This window comes from Oncorhynchus nerka, linkage group LG12 (assembly GCF_034236695.1).
Source record: "Oncorhynchus nerka isolate Pitt River linkage group LG12, Oner_Uvic_2.0, whole genome shotgun sequence".
Classification (NCBI taxonomy): Eukaryota; Metazoa; Chordata; class Actinopteri; order Salmoniformes; family Salmonidae; genus Oncorhynchus; species Oncorhynchus nerka.
In genome coordinates, this window is record NC_088407.1 from 4,286,977 (window position 1) to 4,306,204 (window position 19,228).

The 19,228-nt window shown below is 47.4% G+C and overlaps 1 protein-coding gene across 1 annotated transcript in view; it reads right to left on the reverse strand.

Moving 5' to 3' along the window:
• The window catches only part of LOC115123907 (tetratricopeptide repeat protein 39B), a 58,808-nt gene that overhangs the window by 31,271 nt on the left and 8,309 nt on the right, over nucleotides 1-19,228 (reverse strand). Inside the window, exon 2 of the mRNA XM_065025157.1 lies at nucleotides 16,279-16,313. Coding sequence (XP_064881229.1) covers nucleotides 16,279-16,313 — 35 coding nt within the window. The remainder of the gene's footprint in view (nucleotides 1-16,278; nucleotides 16,314-19,228) is intronic.

Here is a 19,228-nt window from a genome sequence, read left to right on the forward strand (position 1 = left end):
TACATCAGCTGATATCTCAAAGTGCTGTACAGAAACCCAGCCTAAAACCCCCAAAACAGCAAGTAATGCAGGTGTAGAATGGTTCGTCTGAGGGCATAGCGTGATTTTCTTACAAGTGTCCGGATTAGTGTCCCCGCGCCTTGAAAGCGGCAGCTCTAGCCTTTAGCTCGATGTGAATGTTGCCTCTAATCCATGACTTCTGGTTGGGTTATGTACGGTCACTGTGGGGACGACGTCGTCGATGCACTTATTGGTGAAGCCGGTGACCGAGGTGATGTACAGTGGGGAGAACAAGTATTTGATACACTGCTGATTTTGCAGGTTTTCCTACTTACAAAGCATGTAGAGGTCTGTAATTGTTATCATAGGTACACTTCAACTGTGAGAAACGGAATCTAAAAGAAAAATCCAGAAAATCACATTGTATGATTATTAAGTAATTAATTTGCATTTCCCCACTGTAGTCCTCAAAGCCATTGAGCTCCCGAGTGGCGCAGTGGTCTAAGACACTGCATCTCAGTGCAAGAGGTGTCACTGTACCTGGTTTCAAATCCAGGCTTCATCACATCTGGCCATGATTGGGAGTCCCATAGGGCGGTGCCCAATTGGCCCAGGTTTGGCTGGGGTAGGCTGTCATTGTAAATACGAATTTGTTCTTAACTGACTTGCCTAGTTAAAATAAAGGTTAAATTTGTATTTATAAATTAAATAAATCCTGGAACATATTCCAGACTGAGCTAGTAAAACAGTCCTGTAGCTTTGGCATCCGCGTGATCAGACCACTTCTGTATTGAGCGAGTCGCTGGTGCTTCCTACTTTAGTTTTTTGCTTGTAAGCAGGAATCATGAGGATATAATTATGGTCAGATTTGTCAAATGGACAAGGGAGAGCTTTGTATAAGTCAGTGTGTGGAGGAAAGGTGGTCTAGAGTTTTTTCCCCCTCTGGTGACATACTGGAGAGATCAACGGATTGAAGGTTCCCTGCATTAAAGTCTCCGGCCACTAGGAGCGCTACCTCTGGATGAGCATTTCTTCTTTGCTTATGGCCTTATACAGCTCATCGAGTGCAGTCTTAGTGCCAGGATCGGTCTGTGGTGGTAAATAGACGGCTACGAATAATATAGATGAGAACCCTCTTGGTAGATAGTGTGGTCTACAGCTTATCATGAGGTACTCTACCTCAGGCGAGCAATACCTCGATACTTCTTTAATATTAGACATCGCACACCAGCTGTTAAGAGACACACACACCCCCGCCCCTCGTCTTACCAGACGTAGCTGCTCTGTCCTGCCGATGCACGGAAAATCCAGCCAGCTCTATATTATCCGTGTCGTCGTTCAGCCACGACTCAATGAAAAATAAGACATTACAGTTTTTAATGTCCCGTTGGTAGGAAAGTGTTAATCGTAGATCATCCATTTTGTTTTCCAGTGATTAGCTGGCCAATAATACATGTATGATAGTGCCAACGAATTCTCACAAGGCACCTCGACCTCCCCGACCTCCTCGACCTCCCCGACCTCCCCGACCTCCGGCCCTCTTTTTTTCCGTATTTTCTTCATGCAAATTACGGGGATTTGGGCCTTTTGCATCCGACTCATTCAAGAAAATAATCTTGTTCCAGTTCGCTGTTCAGAAGTCCAGAAGTTATTTTCGGTCATAAGAGACGGTAACATTATGTACACAATGAGTTACAAATAACATGAAAAAAAATCTAACATGTGTGGTTCCCACTGTGAAGCATGGAGGAGGAGGTGGGATGGTGTGGGGGTGCATTGCTGGTGACACTGCCAGTGATTTATTTAGAATTCAAGGCACACTTAACCAGCATGGCTAGGAGCCCGTAAAAACGGCACCCATCCCCCGATGGCATTAGACCATTTCGATACATTCCCTCAAAATTGATATTCATTCTGTAGAGATTCTACTTCACGTAGAAGGAGTCTAAACGCAGTGTTGTCTCTTTCTCTCCCCTCCCTCTCTGTCTCTCTCTCGGTCTCTCCCCCTCAGTCTCTCTCCCCTCCCTCTCTCTCTCTCCCTCCCTCTCTCTCCCTCCCTCTCTCTCCCTCTTTCTCTCCCTCCCCTCCTCCCTCTCTCTCTCTCCCTCTCTCTCCCTCTCTCTCTCTCCCCTCCCTCTCTCTCTCTCTCCCTCCCTCTCCCTCTCTCTCTTTCTCTCCCCTCCCTCGCTCTCTCTCCCTCTCTTTCTCTCCCCTCCCTCTCTGTCTCTCTCTCTGTCTCTCCCCCTCAGTCTCTCTCCCCTCCCTCTCTGTCTCTCCCCCTCAGTCTCTCTCCCCTCCTTCTCTCAAGCAGTCCTAGCTTAGCAGATCCCCCATCTCAGAGGACAAATAGTTAAAAAGTAACAGAGAGAGACCGGGGAGAGGGGGGGAGACTGAGATGAGACAGAAAGAGAGGGGGTGGGAGGGAAGAGAGAGAGAGAGACCGGGGGAGACTGAGATGAGACAGAAAGAGAGGGGGTGGGAGGGAAGAGAGAGAGAGAGACCGGGGGAGGGGGAGACTGAGATGAGACAGAAAGAGAGGGGGTGGGAGGGAAGAGAGAGAGAGAGACCGGGGGAGAGGGGGAGACTGAGATGAGACAGAAAGAGAGGGGGTGGGAGGGAAGAGAGAGAGAGAGACCGGGGGAGAGGGGGGACTGAGATGAGACAGAAAGAGAGGGGGTGGGAGGGAAGAGAGAGAGAGAGACCGGGGAGAGGGGGAGACTGAGATGAGACAGAAAGAGAGGGGGTGGGAGGGAAGAGAGAGAGAGAGACCGGGGAGAGGGGGGACTGAGATGAGACAGAAAGAGAGGGGGTGGGAGGGAAGAGAGAGAGAGAGACCGGGGGAGAGGGGGAGACTGAGATGAGACAGAAAGAGAGGGGGTGGGAGGAAGAGAGAGAGAGAGACCGGGGAGAGGGGGACTGAGATGAGACAGAAAGAGAGGGGGTGGGAGGGAAGAGAGAGAGAGAGAGGGGGAGACTGAGATGAGACAGAAAGAGAGGGGGTGGGAGGGAAGAGAGAGAGAGAGACCGGGGAGACTGAGATGAGACAGAAAGAGAGGGGGTGGGAGGGAAGAGAGAGAGAGAGACCGGGGAGAGGGGGAGACTGAGATGAGACAGAAAGAGAGGGGGTGGGAGGGAAGAGAGAGAGAGAGACCGGGGAGAGGGGGAGACTGAGATGAGACAGAAAGAGAGGGGGTGGGAGGGAAGAGAGAGAGAGAGACCGGGGAGAGGGGGAGACTGAGATGAGACAGAAAGAGAGGGGGTGGGAGGGAAGAGAGAGAGAGAGACCGGGGGAGAGGGGGGGACTGAGATGAGACAGAAAGAGAGGGGGTGGGAGGAAGAGAGAGAGAGAGAGACCGGGGAGAGGGGGAGACTGAGATGAGACAGAAAGAGAGGGGGTGGGAGGGAAGAGAGAGAGAGAGACCGGGGGAGAGGGGGACTGAGATGAGACAGAAAGAGAGGGGGTGGGAGGGAAGAGAGAGAGAGAGACCGGGGAGAGGGGGAGACTGAGATGAGACAGAAAGAGAGGGGGTGGGAGGGAAGAGAGAGAGAGAGACCGGGGAGAGGGGGGACTGAGATGAGACAGAAAGAGAGGGGGGTGGGAGGGAAGAGAGAGAGAGAGACCGGGGGAGAGGGGGAGACTGAGATGAGACAGAAAGAGAGGGGGTGGGAGGGAAGAGAGAGAGAGAGAGAGAGAGAGAGAGCAAGTAGAAAGAGAGAGAGAGGGAGAGAGAGAGAGACAGAGGGTGGGAGGGAAGAGAGAGAGAGAGACCGGGGAGAGGGGGACTGAGATGAGACAGAAAGAGAGGGGGTGGGAGGGAAGAGAGAGAGAGAGACCGGGGAGAGGGGGAGACTGAGATGAGACAGAAAGAGAGGGGGTGGGAGGGAAGAGAGAGAGAGAGACCGGGGGAGAGGGGGGACTGAGATGAGACAGAAAGAGAGGGGGTGGGAGGGAAGAGAGAGAGAGAGACCGGGGGAGAGGGGGAGACTGAGATGAGACAGAAAGAGAGGGGGTGGGAGGGAAGAGAGAGAGAGAGACCGGGGGAGAGGGGGGACTGAGATGAGACAGAAAGAGAGGGGGTGGGAGGGAAGAGAGAGAGAGAGACCGGGGGAGAGGGGGAGACTGAGATGAGACAGAAAGAGAGGGGGTGGGAGGGAAGAGAGAGAGAGAGACCGGGGGAGAGGGGGGGACTGAGATGAGACAGAAAGAGAGGGGGTGGGAGGGAAGAGAGAGAGAGAGACCGGGGAGAGGGGGAGACTGAGATGAGACAGAAAGAGAGGGGGTGGGAGGAAGAGAGAGAGAGAGAGAGAGCAAGTAGAAAGAGAGAGAGAGGGAGAGAGAGAGAGACAGAGGGTGGGAGGGAAGAGAGAGAGAGAGACAGAGAGAGCAAGTAGAAAGAGAGAGAGAGGGAGAGAGAGAGAGACAGAGGGTGGGAGGGAAGAGAGAGAGAGAGAGAGAGAGAGAGAGAGAGAGAGAGAGACAGAGGGTGGGAGGGAAGAGAGAGAGAGAGAGAGAGAGAGACAGAGGGTGGGAGGGAAGAGAGAGAGAGCAAGTAGAAAGAGAGAGGGACAGAGGGGGGAAGGGCAGTAAAAACTAGAAAGGGCGAGGATGGAAAAAGAGAGAGGGAGTATATTGCTGCATCTGTGATGGATGGTGACTGTTGTCTACAGCTAGAGCACAGCTAATCTCACACACACACACACACACATGCGCACACACGCGCACATACACACACACACACACACACACACACACACACACACCTTCCTGTCTAATATGCATCCAAAGAAAGAAGGGAGGAAACAGAACAACATATAGAAATGGGAGAGGAGAGTGTAACAGCTGGAGCTGAATGGAAAAAAGTATGTGGACACCTGCTCGTCGAACATCTCATTACAAAATCATGGTCATTAATATAGAGTTGGTTCCCCCTTTGCTGCTATAACAGCCTCCACTCTTCTGGGAAGGCTTTCCACTAGATGTTGGGACATTGCTGCTATAACAGCCTCCACTCTTCTGGGAAGGCTTTCCACTAGATGTTGGAACATTGCTGCTATAACAGCCTCCACTCTTCTGGGAAGGCTTTCCACTAGATGTTGGAACATTGCTGCTATAACAGCCTCCACTCTTCTGGGAAGGCTTTCCACTAGATGTTGGAACATTGTTGCTATAACAGCCTCCACTCTTCTGGGAAGGCTTTCCACTAGATGTTGGAACATTGCTGCAGGGACTTGCTTCCATTCAGCCACAAGAGTATTAGTGAGGTCGGCACTGATGTTGGGCGATTAGTCCTGACTCACAGTCAGTGTTCCAATTCATCCCAACGGTGTTCGATGGGGTTGAGGTCAGGGCTCGGTGCAGGCCAGTCAAGTTCTTCCACACAGATCTCAACAAACCATTTCTGTATGGACCTCGCTTTGTGCACGGGGGCATTGTCATGCTGAAACAGGAAAGGGTCTTCCCCAAACTGTTGCCACAAACCTGGAAGCAGAGAATCATCTAGAATGTCATTGTATGCTGTAGTGTTAAGATTTCCCTTCACTGGAACTAAGGGTCCCGAACTATGAAAAACAGCCCCAGACCATTATTTCTCATCCACCAAACTTTACAGTTGGCACTATACATTGGTGCAGGTAGCGTTCTACTGGCATCCGCTACACCCAGATTCGTCTGTCAGACTGACAGATTCATCCATTGGACTGCCAGATGGTGAAGTTTGATTCTTCCAGGAGAACGTGTTTCCACTATTCCAGAGTCCGATGGCGGGGAGCTTTACACCTCTCCAGCCGACGCTTGGCATTGCACATGGTAATGTTAGGCTTGTGTGCGGCTGCTCGGCCATGGAAACCCATTTCACGAAGCTCCCGACAAACAGTTATTGTGCTGACGTTGCTTCCAGAGGCAGTTTGGAACTCAGTAGTGAGGGTTGCAACCGAGGACAGGCGATATTTATACGCTCCAGGACTCTGCGGTCCCGTTCTGTGAGCTTGTGTGGCCTACCACTTCGTGGCTGAGCCGTTGTTGCTCCTGGACGTTTCCACTTCACGATAACAGCACTTAGAGTTGTTCGGGGCAGCTCTAGCAGGGCAAACTGACTTGTTGGAAAGGAGGCATCCTAAGACAGTGCCACGTTGAAAGTCACTGAGCTCTTCAGGAAGGTCATTCTACTACCAATGTTTGTCTATCGAGATTGCATGGCTGTGTGCTCGATTTTATACACCTGTCAGCAACGGGTGTGGCTGAAAGACAAATTCACTAATTTGAAGAGTTGTCCATATACTTTTGTATATATAGTATAGTGGGGGTAGTGTGTATATATAGTATAGTGGGGTAGTGTGTATATATATAGTATAGTGGGGTAGTGTGTATATATAGTATAGTGGGGTAGTGTGTATATATAGTATAGTGGGGTAGTGTGTATATATAGTATAGTGGGGTAGTGTGTATATATAGTATAGTGGGGTAGTGTGTATATATAGTATAGTGGGGTAGTGTGTATATATAGTATAGTGGGGTAGTGTGTGTATATAGTATAGTGGGGTAGTGTGTATATATAGTATAGTGGGGTAGTGTGTATATATAGTATAGTGGGGTAGTGTGTATATATAGTATAGTGGGGTAGTGTGTATATATAGTATAGTGGGGGTAGTGTGTATATATAGTATAGTGGGGGTAGTGTGTATATATAGTATAGTGGGGTAGTGTGTATATATAGTATAGTGGGGTAGTGTGTATATATAGTATAGTGGGGTAGTGTGTATATATAGTATAGTGGGGTAGTGTGTATATATAGTATAGTGGGGTAGTGTGTATATATAGTATAGTGGGGTAGTGTGTATATATAGTATAGTGGGGTAGTGTGTATATATAGTATAGTGGAGTAGTGTGTATATATATAGTATAGTGGGGTAGTGTGTATGCCACTGATAAAGCACCTGTCATTTGTCGTAGCATAGTAAGAGAGGTTTCATCACTGTAGCACATTCAGAGATGACTGTTTTGATAGTTGGCTTTAAAATCTAAAATAATTCATAGATTTTTTTTACACAAAAAAAAAAACACTTTCCGTTTTGTCAAAGATGGACAAGGTTAATTTGAGATGAAAGGTGAGTTCCTAATGAGTCCAGGAAGCCAGAGCTCTGTGTGACGCCCACAGCGACGGGGGCAGACGTTTTGATCAAGAGACCTTTACACCAAACATACAAATATGTATTTTGCAGTTATAAAAGGAAGGTGAAATCTTTAGTCATTTTATAATTTGATTATACTATATTTAGAAAACATGTCATTTCAAGCCTTATTCATACAGTTTTGTTGAATAGGAAATGGATCAAACATTTAATATTTTCATCATTTAAAAAAACAATATATTTAAATTATATTTTTACTGTGTACTTGAGCTTGGTGTGACTACACCTCAGCAGTGTATTTATGTATGAATTGTGGGTAAATAACAGCGATTTCCTTGAAAGGGGAAGAATCTGAGCTGTCCAACAATGCCAGAAGTAGTTCGTTCTTCCCATCGGAGAGCGACAACACAGATGAGGTGAATAACAGGGCTAAAGTACCACTAAAAATGTGGCTGTGCGACCAGTACCTTTGCGACCCCCCTCGAAAAAGAAGAACCAAAACAAAAGAAGAACGAAACGAAACGCGGAACAATATTACGCCGATACACTCTTCACTGCTCAAACAAGACCGGCTGATACATTGTTTACAAATCATAACCAATTATAATGATACTAATGTTTAGATTAAACTAAATCAGGAGCCAAGGGGACAAAACTAGCAGTGTTCCAAAGAGCTTCTTTTTTTATATCTTAAAGGGGAAGTGTTGTATTTTGAGGCAGGTTTGAATAAGCTAAGTAGCCAATAGGCAGAGGGGAGCGTAATGTGTCTGATTCTCTGTAACAATGGTGTGGGAATAATAATGCATTTCATTTTGTAAAGTGGAGTCTTGCATCAAACAACATGTTCAGTCACCATTTTCAGTCACCTCCTTGTCTGAAGGACAGGTGGATAAACAGTCACCTCCTTGTCTGAAGGACAGGTGGATAAACAGTCACCTCCTTGTCTGAAGGACAGGTGGATAAACAGTCACCAAGTTCAGTCACCTCCTTGTCTGGAGGACAGGTGGATAAACAGTCACCATGTTCAGTCACCTCCTTGTCTGGAGGACAGGTGGATAAACAGTCACCATGTTCAGTCACCTCCTTGTCTGAAGGACAGGTGAAGAAACAGTCACCATGTTCAGTCACCTCCTTGTCTGGAGGACAGGTGGATAAACAGTCACCATGTTCAGTCACCTCCTTGTCTGAAGGACAGGTGAAGAAACAGTCACCATGTTCAGTCACCTCCTTGTCTGAAGGACAGGTGGATAAACAGTCACCATGTTCAGTCACCTCCTTGTCTGAAGGACAGGTGGATAAACAGTCACCATGTTCAGTCACCTCCTTGTCTGAAGGACAAGTGGATAAACAGTCACCATGTTCAGTCACCTCCTTGTCTGGAGGACAGGTGGATAAACAGTCACCATGTTCAGTCACCTCCTTGTCTGAAGGACAAGTGGATAAACAGTCACCAAGTTCAGTCACCTCCTTGTCTGAAGGACAGGTGGATAAACAGTCACCATGTTCAGTCACATCCTTGTCTGGAGGACAGGTGGATAAACAGTCACCATGTTCAGTCACCTCCTTGTCTGAAGGACAGGTGGATAAACAGTCACCATGTTCAGTCACCTCCTTGTCTGGAGGACAGGTGGATAAACAGTCACCTCCTTGTCTGAAGGACAGGTGGATAAACAGTCACCATGTTCAGTCACCTCCTTGTCTGAAGGACAAGTGGATAAACAGTCACCATGTTCAGTCACCTCCTTGTCTGAAGGACAGGTGGATAAACAGTCACCTCCTTGTCTGAAGGACAGGTGGATAAACAGTCACCATGTTCAGTCACCTCCTTGTCTGGAGGACAGGTGGATAAACAGTCACCATGTTCAGTCACCTCCTTGTCTGAAGGACAGGTGGATAAACAGTCACCATGTTCAGTCACCTCCTTGTCTGAAGGACAGGTGGATAAACAGTCACCATGTTCAGTCACCTCCTTGTCTGAAGGACAGGTGGATAAACAGTCACCATGTTCAGTCACCTCCTTGTCTGGAGGACAGGTGGATAAACAGTCACCATGTTCAGTCACCTCCTTGTCTGGAGGACAGGTGGATAAACAGTCACCATGTTCAGTCACCTCCTTGTCTGGAGGACAGGTGGATAAACAGTCACCATGTTCAGTCACCTCCTTGTCTGGAGGACAGGTGGATAAACAGTCACCATGTTCAGTCACCTCCTTGTCTGAAGGACAGGTGGATAAACAGTCACCATGTTCAGTCACCATGTTCAGTCACCTCCTTGTCTGGAGGACAGGTGGATAAACAGTCACCATGTTCAGTCACCTCCTTGTCTGAAGGACAGGTGGATAAACAGTCACCATGTTCAGTCACCTCCTTGTCTGAAGGACAGGTGGATAAACAGTCACCATGTTCAGTCACCTCCTTGTCTGAAGGACAGGTGGATAAACAGTCACCATGTTCAGTCACCTCCTTGTCTGGAGGACAGGTGGATAAACAGTCACCATTTTCAGTCACCTCCTTGTCTGAAGGACATGTGGATAAACAGTCACCATGTTCAGTCACCTCCTTGTCTGGAGGACAGGTGGATAAACAGTCACCATTTTCAGTCACCTCCTTGTCTGAAGGACAGGTGGGTAAACAGGTTAATGTGAAGACCTGCATGTTTGTTTTTAAGTCTCATGGAATGTAGTCCTACATTGAACACCACACATTGGCTGCTACTGTAGGCTGAATGATAGAACAGGTGTTTCCCATGTTAAAATATTATGGGATGCATTTTCTCCGTTGTTTTTGATGGTAGGCCACTCTGGTAGGCCACTCTGGTAGGCCACTCTGGTAGGCCTACATTATGATCACATAGCCACAGCAGCACACATGACCACTGTCCGAAACGGTAACTTAAAGCAATTAAAGCAGGTGCAGCCTGGTTTGGCATGGTCTCATCTGTCTCAGTGTTCACAGTAAAACTGTAACTTAAAGCAGGTGCAGCCTGGTTTGGCATGGTCTCATCTGTCTCAGTGTTCACAGTAAAACTGTAACTTAAAGCAGGTGCAGCCTGGTTTGGCATGGTCTCATCTGTCTCAGTGTTCACAGTAAAACTGTAACTTAAAGCAGGTGCAGCCTGGTTTGGCATGGTCTCATCTGTCTCAATGTTCACAGTAAAACTGTAACTTAAAGCAGGTGCAGCCTGGTTTGGCATGGTCTCATCTGTCTCAGTGTTCACAGTAAAACTGTAACTTAAAGCAGGTGCAGCCTGGTTTGGCATGGTCTCATCTGTCTCAGTGTTCACAGTAAAACTGTAACTTAAAGCAGGTGCAGCCTGGTTTGGCATGGTCTCATCTGTCTCAGTGTTCACAGTAAAACTGTAACTTAAAGCAGGTGCAGCCTGGTTTGGCATGGTCTCATCTGTCTCAGTGTTCACAGTAAAAATGTAACTTAAAGCAGGTGCAGCCTGGTTTGGCATGGTCTCATCTGTCTCAGTGTTCACAGTAAAACTGTAACTTAAAGCAGGTGCAGCCTCAGTGTTCACAGTAAAACTGTAACTTAAAGCAAGTGCAGCCTCAGTGTTCACAGTAAAACTGTAACTTAAAGCAAGTGCAGCCTCAGTGTTCACAGTAAAACTGTAACTTAAAGCAAGTGCAGCCTCAGTGTTCACAGTAAAACTGTAAGTTAAAGCAAGTGCAGCCTCAGTGTTCACAGTAAACGCGCACTGGAAGTCGAAGAGAATTTTCACTCAGCAGAACTGAAATTTGCTCAGTGCACAAAATAATTTTTGGGGAACATTGAGAACAAGTGCATCAGGGCAGGGTCTGGGGCAACACCACTAGTCTATCACCAGGCAGACGGATTTGACAGGCAACAGGTGGCAAGCCCAAGCCAGTCAACAGGCAGAGCTAACTGAGATGGGAGTTTAAAATGTAACACTGTTTACCTCAAGGCCAAAGAGGAAAAGGCGTTTACCAAAATCAGACCCATGTTAAACCCAGAATAAAAACAAAGGATTACAATTCAACCTGGCATGTGGAAACGAGGTGTCCTGCCCAAACATTATCGGCACCGTCGAGGATCAACCCGTCGAGGATCAACCTGACATATGGAAACAAGGTGTCCTGCCCAAAAATTATCAGCACCGTCGAGGATCAACCTGACATATGGAAACAAGGTGTCCTGCCCAAACATTATAGGCCTAAAAGCAAGCTGATTTATTAGCTAGCTAGATTCTAGATCAAATACACGTATTAGTTATAGTGAGAGGAGATTAACCAAGTATCAGTTGATCGTCAGCGTGTTGCCTGGTTGCTACGGTATCATCATCATCATCAGTTAGCTGAATGCAGTAATGAACTGTGTGAGTGTTGTATTTAAAAGAGCACGTTTTAAAATCACCTACATATGTACACTGAGTGTACAAAACATTAAGAACACCTTCCTACCATTGAGTTGCACGCATGAAAAACCCCAGCAGCATTGCAGTTCTTGACACAAACTGGTGCTCCTGGCACCTACTACCAAACCCCATTTAAAAAGGCATTTAAATATTGTGTCTTGCCCATTCACCCTCTGAATGGCACATATACACAATCCATGTCTCAATCCTTCTTTAACCCCGTCTCCTCCCACCTCATCTACATGTCTCCTCCCACCTCATCTACATGTCTCCTCCCACTTCATCTACATGTCTCCTCCCACCTCATCTACATGTCTCCTCCCACCACATCTACATGTCTCCTCCCACCACATCTACATCTACACTGATTTGAAGTGGGTTTAACAGGTGACATCAATAAGGGATCATAGCTTTCACCTAGATTCACCTGATCAGTCTACAGTATGTCATTGAAAGAACAGGTGTTCTTAATGTTTTGTACACTCAGTGTATGTTTGCTGTTCCACTTTTGAAGACAATTATAAAAGGTTGTTTTGAATGTCTTGCCCCTAGTGATGTGCTCTACATCATCAAGGATGACAATTAACAAAGATACGACAGTAACACACAACAGATTATCAAAGATATAGTTTCTAATTGAGTTAAAACTGAAGTGTCAGTTCAAAACAGAGACGAGTGATTGAAGCAAGCACCCGGGAGCCGGCTCAGCTCAAGCAGCCTGCGCAACTGAATGACGTTATCGACCAATGAGAGGATTGCATTAAATATTCTGCTAAGCCATGCATGCTTCTGATTGGACAAAATGGATGAAAATGAGTTTCATGTCAAATTAAAACGCCATTAGTGTTTTTCAGGGCATCTCGTTAACACCATTAGTGTTTTTCAGGGCGTCTCGTTAACACCATTAGTGTTTTTCAGGGCGTCTCGTTAACACCATTAGTGTTTTTCAGGGCGTCTCGTTAACACCATTAGTGTTTTTCAGGGCATCTCGTCTCGTTAACGCCATTAGTGTTTTTCAGGGCATCTCGTCTCGTTAACACCATTAGTGTTTTTCAGGGAGTCTCGTCTCGTTAACGCCATTAGTGTTTTTCAGGGCGTCTCGTCTCGTTAACACCATTAGTGTTTTTCAGGGCATCTCGTCTCGTTAACGCCATTAGTGTTTGTCAGGGCATCTCGTCTCGTTAACACCATTAGTGTTTTTCAGGGCATCTCGTCTCGTTAACGCCATTAGTGTTTTTCAGGGCGTCTCGTTAACACCATTAGTGTTTTTCAGGGCGTCTCATCTCGTTAACACCATTAGTGTTTTTCAGGGCATCTCGTTAACACCATTAGTGTTTTTCAGGGCATCTCGTCTCGTTAACACCATTAGTGTTTTTCAGGGCATCTCGTCTCGTTAACGCCATTAGTGTTTTTCAGGGCATCTCGTTAACACCATTAGTGTTTTTCAGGGCATCTCGTCTCGTTAACACCATTAGTGTTTTTCAGGGCGTCTCGTTAACACCATTAGTGTTTTTCAGGGCGTCTCGTTAACACCATTAGTGTTTTTCAGGGCATCTCGTCTCGTTAACACCATTAGTGTTTTTCAGGGCGTCTCGTTAACACCATTAGTGTTTTTCAGGGCGTCTCGTCTCGTTAACACCATTAGTGTTTTTCAGGGCATCTCGTCTCGTTAACACCATTAGTGTTTTTCAGGGCATCTCGTCTCGTTAACGCCATTAGTGTTTTTCAGGGCATCTCGTCTCGTTAACACCATTAGTGTTTGTCAGGGCATCTCGTCTCGTTAACGCCATTAGTGTTTTTCAGGGCATCTCGTCTCGTTAACACCATTAGTGTTTTTCAGGGCATCTCGTCTCGTTAACGCCATTAGTGTTTTTCAGGGCATCTCGTCTCGTTAACGCCATTAGTGTTTTTCAGGGCATCTCGTCTCGTTAACGCCATTAGTGTTTTTCAGGGCGTCTCGTTAACACCATTAGTGTTTTTCAGGGCGTCTCGTTAACACCATTAGTGTTTTTCAGGGCATCTCGTCTCGTTAACGCCATTAGTGTTTTTCAGGGCGTCTCGTTAACACCATTAGTGTTTTTCAGGGCGTCTCGTTAACACCATTAGTGTTTTTCAGGGCGTCTCGTTAACACCATTAGTGTTTTTCAGGGCGTCTCGTTAACACCATTAGTGTTTTTCAGGGCATCTCGTTAACGCCATTAGTGTTTTTCAGGGCGTCTCGTCTCGTTAACGCCATTAGTGTTTTTCAGGGCGTCTCGTCTCGTTAACACCATTAGTGTTTTTCAGGGCGTCTCGTCTCGTTAACGCCATTAGTGTTTTTCAGGGCATCTCGTCTCGTTAACGCCATTAGTGTTTTCAGGGCATCTCGTGTTTTCAGGGCATCTCGTTAACACCATTAGTGTTTTTCAGGGCATCTCGTCTCGTCGCCATTAGTGTTTTCAGGGCATCTCGTTAACACCATTAGTGTTTGTCAGGGCATCTCGTCTCGTTAACACCATTAGTGTTTTTCAGGGCATCTCGTCTCGTTAACACCATTAGTGTTTTTCAGGGCATCTCGTCTCGTTAACGCCATTAGTGTTTTTCAGGGCGTCTCGTTAACACCATTAGTGTTTTTCAGGGCGTCTCGTTAACACCATTAGTGTTTTTCAGGGCGTCTCGTTAACACCATTAGTGTTTTTCAGGGCATCTCGTCTCGTTAACGCCATTAGTGTTTTTCAGGGCATCTCGTCTCGTTAACACCATTAGTGTTTTTCAGGGCATCTCTCGTTAACACCATTAGTGTTTTTCAGGGCGTCTCGTTAACACCATTAGTGTTTTTCAGGGCGTCTCGTTAACACCATTAGTGTTTTTCAGGGCGTCTCGTTAACACCATTAGTGTTTTTCAGGGCATCTCGTTAACGCCATTAGTGTTTTTCAGGGCGTCTCGTTAACGCCATTAGTGTTTTTCAGGGCGTCTCGTCTCGTTAACACCATTAGTGTTTTTCAGGGCGTCTCGTCCATCGTGTTTTCAACGCCATTAGTGTTTTTCAGGGCGTCTCGTTAACGCCATTAGTGTTTTTCAGGGCGTCTCGTCTCGTTAACACCATTAGTGTTTTTCAGGGCGTCTCGTCTCGTTAACACCATTAGTGTTTTCAGGGCGTCTCGTCTCGTTAACACCATTAGTGTTTTTCAGGGCGTCTCGTCTCGTTAACACCATTAGTGTTTTTCAGGGCGTCTCGTTAACGCCATTAGTGTTTTTCAGGGCGTCTCGTCTCGTTAACACCATTAGTGTTTTTCAGGGCATCTCGTCTCGTTAACGCCATTAGTGTTTTTCAGGGCATCTCGTCTCGTTAACGCCATTAGTGTTTTTCAGGGCATCTCGTCTCGTTAACGCCATTAGTGTTTTTCAGGGCGTCTCGTTAACACCATTAGTGTTTTTCAGGGCATCTCGTCTCGTTAACGCCATTAGTGTTTTTCAGGGCGTCTCGTTAACACCATTAGTGTTTTTCAGGGCATCTCGTCTCGTTAACACCATTAGTGTTTTTCAGGGCGTCTCGTTAACACCATTAGTGTTTTTCAGGGCGTCTCGTTAACACCATTAGTGTTTTTCAGGGCGTCTCGTTAACGCCATTAGTGTTTTTCAGGGCGTCTCGTCTCGTTAACACCATTAGTGTTTTTCAGGGCGTCTCGTCTCGTTAACGCCATTAGTGTTTTTCAGGGCGTCTCGTTAACGCCATTAGTGTTTTTCAGGGCGTCTCGTCTCGTTAACACCATTAGTGTTTTTCAGGGCGTCTCGTCTCGTTAACGCCATTAGTGTTTTCAGGGCGTCTCGTCTCGTTAACACCATTAGTGTTTTTCAGGGCGTCTCGTCTCGTTAACACCATTAGTGTTTTTCAGGGCGTCTCGTCTCGTTAACGCCATTAGTGTTTTTCAGGGCATCTCGTCTCGTTAACGCCATTAGTGTTTTTCAGGGCATCTCGTCTCGTTAACACCATTAGTGTTTTTCAGGGCATCTCGTCTCGTTAACGCCATTAGTGTTTTTCAGGGCATCTCGTCTCGTTAACGCCATTAGTGTTTTTCAGGGCATCTCGTCTCGTTAACGCCATTAGTGTTTTTCAGGGCGTCTCGTTAACGCCATTAGTGTTTTTCAGGGCGTCTCGTTAACACCATTAGTGTTTTTCAGGGCATCTCGTTAACACCATTAGTGTTTTTCAGGGCATCTCGTCTCGTTAACACCATTAGTGTTTTTCAGGGCGTCTCGTTAACGCCATTAGTGTTTTCAGGGCATCTCGTCTCGTTAACACCATTAGTGTTTTTCAGGGCGTCTCGTTAACACCATTAGTGTTTTTCAGGGCGTCTCGTTAACACCATTAGTGTTTTTCAGGGCGTCTCGTTAACACCATTAGTGTTTTTCAGGGAGTCTCGTCACCATTAGTGTTTTCAGGGGCGCCATTAGTGTTTTTCAACACCATTAGTGTTTTTCAGGGAGTCTCGTCTCGTTAACGCCATTAGTGTTTTTCAGGGCGTCTCGTTAACACCATTAGTGTTTTTCAGGGCGTCTCGTTAACACCATTAGTGTTTTTCAGGGAGTCTCGTCTCGTTAACACCATTAGTGTTTTTCAGGGCGTCTCGTTAACACCATTAGTGTTTTTCAGGGCGTCTCGTCTCGTTAACACCATTAGTGTTTTCAGGGCGTCTCGTTTAACGTCATTAGTTTTCGTCAGGAACAATAGGTTGGTGACTAAATGAACAGTGGTGTGGGGGGAACCTCAAGCCCTCTAAAATACTTACACGGGTATCCGGTCGTAGGCATCTTCAAAACAATCCTGCAAAACACAAAAACAGACTAGTTACATTACACCCACAGAAACACAGAGAGTGTGGTGCCAGCTGGAGCAGTGAAAGCAGACAGTATGGTGCCAGCTGGAGCAGTGATAGCAGACAGTAGGGTGCCAGCTGGAACTGGAACAGTGATAGCAGACAGTAGGGTGCCAGTTGGAACTGGAACAGTGATAGCAGACAGTACGGTGCCAGCTGGAGCAGTGATAGCAGACAGTATGGTGCCAGCTGGAACAGTGACAGCTGGAACAGTGATAGCAGACAGTGGGGTGCCAGCTGGAACAGTGATAGCAGACAGTACGGTGCCAGCTGGAACAGTGACAGCAGACAGTAGGGTGCCAGCTGGAGCAGTGATAGCAGACAGTATGGTGCCAGCTGGAACAGTGATAGCAGACAGTATGGTGCCAGCTGGAGCAGTGATAGCAGACAGTATGGTGCCAGCTGGAACAGTGATAGCAGACAGTATGGTGCCAGCTGGAACAGTGATAGCAGACAGTAGGGTGCCAGCTGGAGCAGTGATAGCAGGCAGTATAGTGCCAGCTGGAACAGTGATAGCAGACAGTATGGTGCCAGCTGGAACAGTGATAGCAGACAGTAGGGTGCCAGCTGGAGCAGTGATAGCAGGCAGTATAGTGCCAGCTGGAACAGTGACCTCCCATTGTTCAGAGGTCATTACAATAAATGGATGTAAAAAATGAGAAGGCACGAAAATAGTACAAAAAGAAGACTGCTTATCAAGAGATACTTTTTGCTGACTATTTTTTTTTTTTAAATGGGAACATCAGTAACCTCATCTTCCACACAAACCATCCCCTGCACAGTGCTATATTAGCACACTACCCCATTGTTAAGAGAGGGGTTGTTAACGAGGGGTGGAAACTCAGGATGTTAGACAACGAGGACTCTGAGTCAGCCAATGTCAACCTGTACAAGTCTGGAACAGTAATGGTACAGAGCAACGCCAAACAGTTTCAGCTGGATTTTCACCTAATCAAAGTGGGAGCGCAGCAGGAGAAGCTCTCTCTTGGTGAAGACTCCCACATCCCGAGCGAGTCAGACCTTTTCATGAAACAACCCCAAAGACGAGCAACCCCAAACGTAAAGTCAACCTCCCAGCAGAGAGTACTACTCGCTCACTGAAATGAAGGATAAATTCACCCAGCTGGAAGTAAGACAGGTGGAGCCCGAACAGCAGGTGATTACACTTCAGTCAGCACAGACCCAGACAACAGTCCAGCACAACACCACCCCCTTAACCAGACCCGGAGAGCTGGAGGTGGACAGAGACATATCTACACTCTGGACAGTGGTGACAACTTCAACAGGAGAAAGAGCAGGAGCAGGAGAAGAACACTAGAGGAGAGGATCAGACTGCTGGAGGAGGAGAGGTTGAGGGGGACAGAGAACAACCCACTAGAGAGCTGGCCACCCCTGCAGAGAAGCCAGCAGAACAGCCCACCTCACCTCCCGACACCACAGCAGAACAGTCCAACCCAGACCCCGACCATAGTGTCGACATCACAGCAGAACAGTCCACACCAGACCCTGACCATAGTGTCGACATCACAGCAGAACAGTCCACACCAGACCCTGACCATAGTGTCGACATCACAGCAGAACAGTCCACACCAGACCCTGACCATAGAGTCGACATCACAGCAGAACAGTCCACACCAGACCCTGACCATAGTGTCGACATCACAGCAGAACAGTCCACACCAGACCCTGACCATAGTGTCGACATCACAGCAGAACAGTCCACACCAGACCCTGACCATAGTGTCGACACCACAGCAGAGCAGTCCAACCCAGACCCAGACCATAGTGTCGACACCACAGCAGAACAGTCCACACCAGACCCTGACCATAGTGTCGACATCACAGCAGAACAGTCCACACCAGACCCTGACCATAGTGTCGACATCACAGCAGAACAGTCCACACCAGACCCTGACCATAGTGTCGACACCACAGCAGAGCAGTCCAACCCAGACCCAGACCATAGTGTCGACACCACAGCAGAACAGTCCAACCCAGACCCCGCCCATAGAGTCGACATCACAGCAGAACAGTCCAACCCAGACCCTGACCATAGTGTCGACACCACAGCAGAACAGTCCAACCCAGACCCTGACCATAGTGTCGACATCACAGCAGAACAGTCCAACCCAGACCCTGACCATAGTGTCGACATCACAGCAGAACAGTCCAACCCAGACCCCGACCAGTGTCGACACCACAACAGAACAGACAAATGAAAAACCCCAAACACCAAGGGGATCTAAACCCCCTGAGCACCCCCCCTGTCAGCCACCCTGATAGCCTTCCTGACAACCCCCCCACACCCACTGAGGACCTACACAAGACAAAGATTGTTCTCCTTATGGACTGAAATGGGAAATATATACAAGAGAAAACCCTTTTTCCCAAACACAGTGTGTCTAAACTCTGGTGTCCAAAACACCCAGTGTGCCCTCGACCTGTCTGAGAACAAACTAGGTTCACCCAGCCACATAATAATACACCCAGCCTGCCCTAGACCTTCTGTCTGAGGACCAACTAGGTTCACCCAGCCACATAATAATACATCCAGCCTGCCCTAGACCTTGTGTCTGAGGACCAACTAGGTTCACCCAGCCACATGATAATACACACAGGCACAAACGACCTGAGAGCACAGCAGGAAAGGGTGGCCACAGCACTGAAGGGAGTGATTGAAAAGGCTTCTTCTGCTTTCCCCAACGCACAAGTGGTTATCTCCACCTTACTACCATGAAAAAAAAACTTCCACCCTGCTACCATACAGCGGGTAAATGCAGGTATTTCATGTGACTGTGCCTCAAAACCCAAATGTTTTCCTGGCCCACCACTCCACCCTGGACTTGAACAGCCTCTATGACCA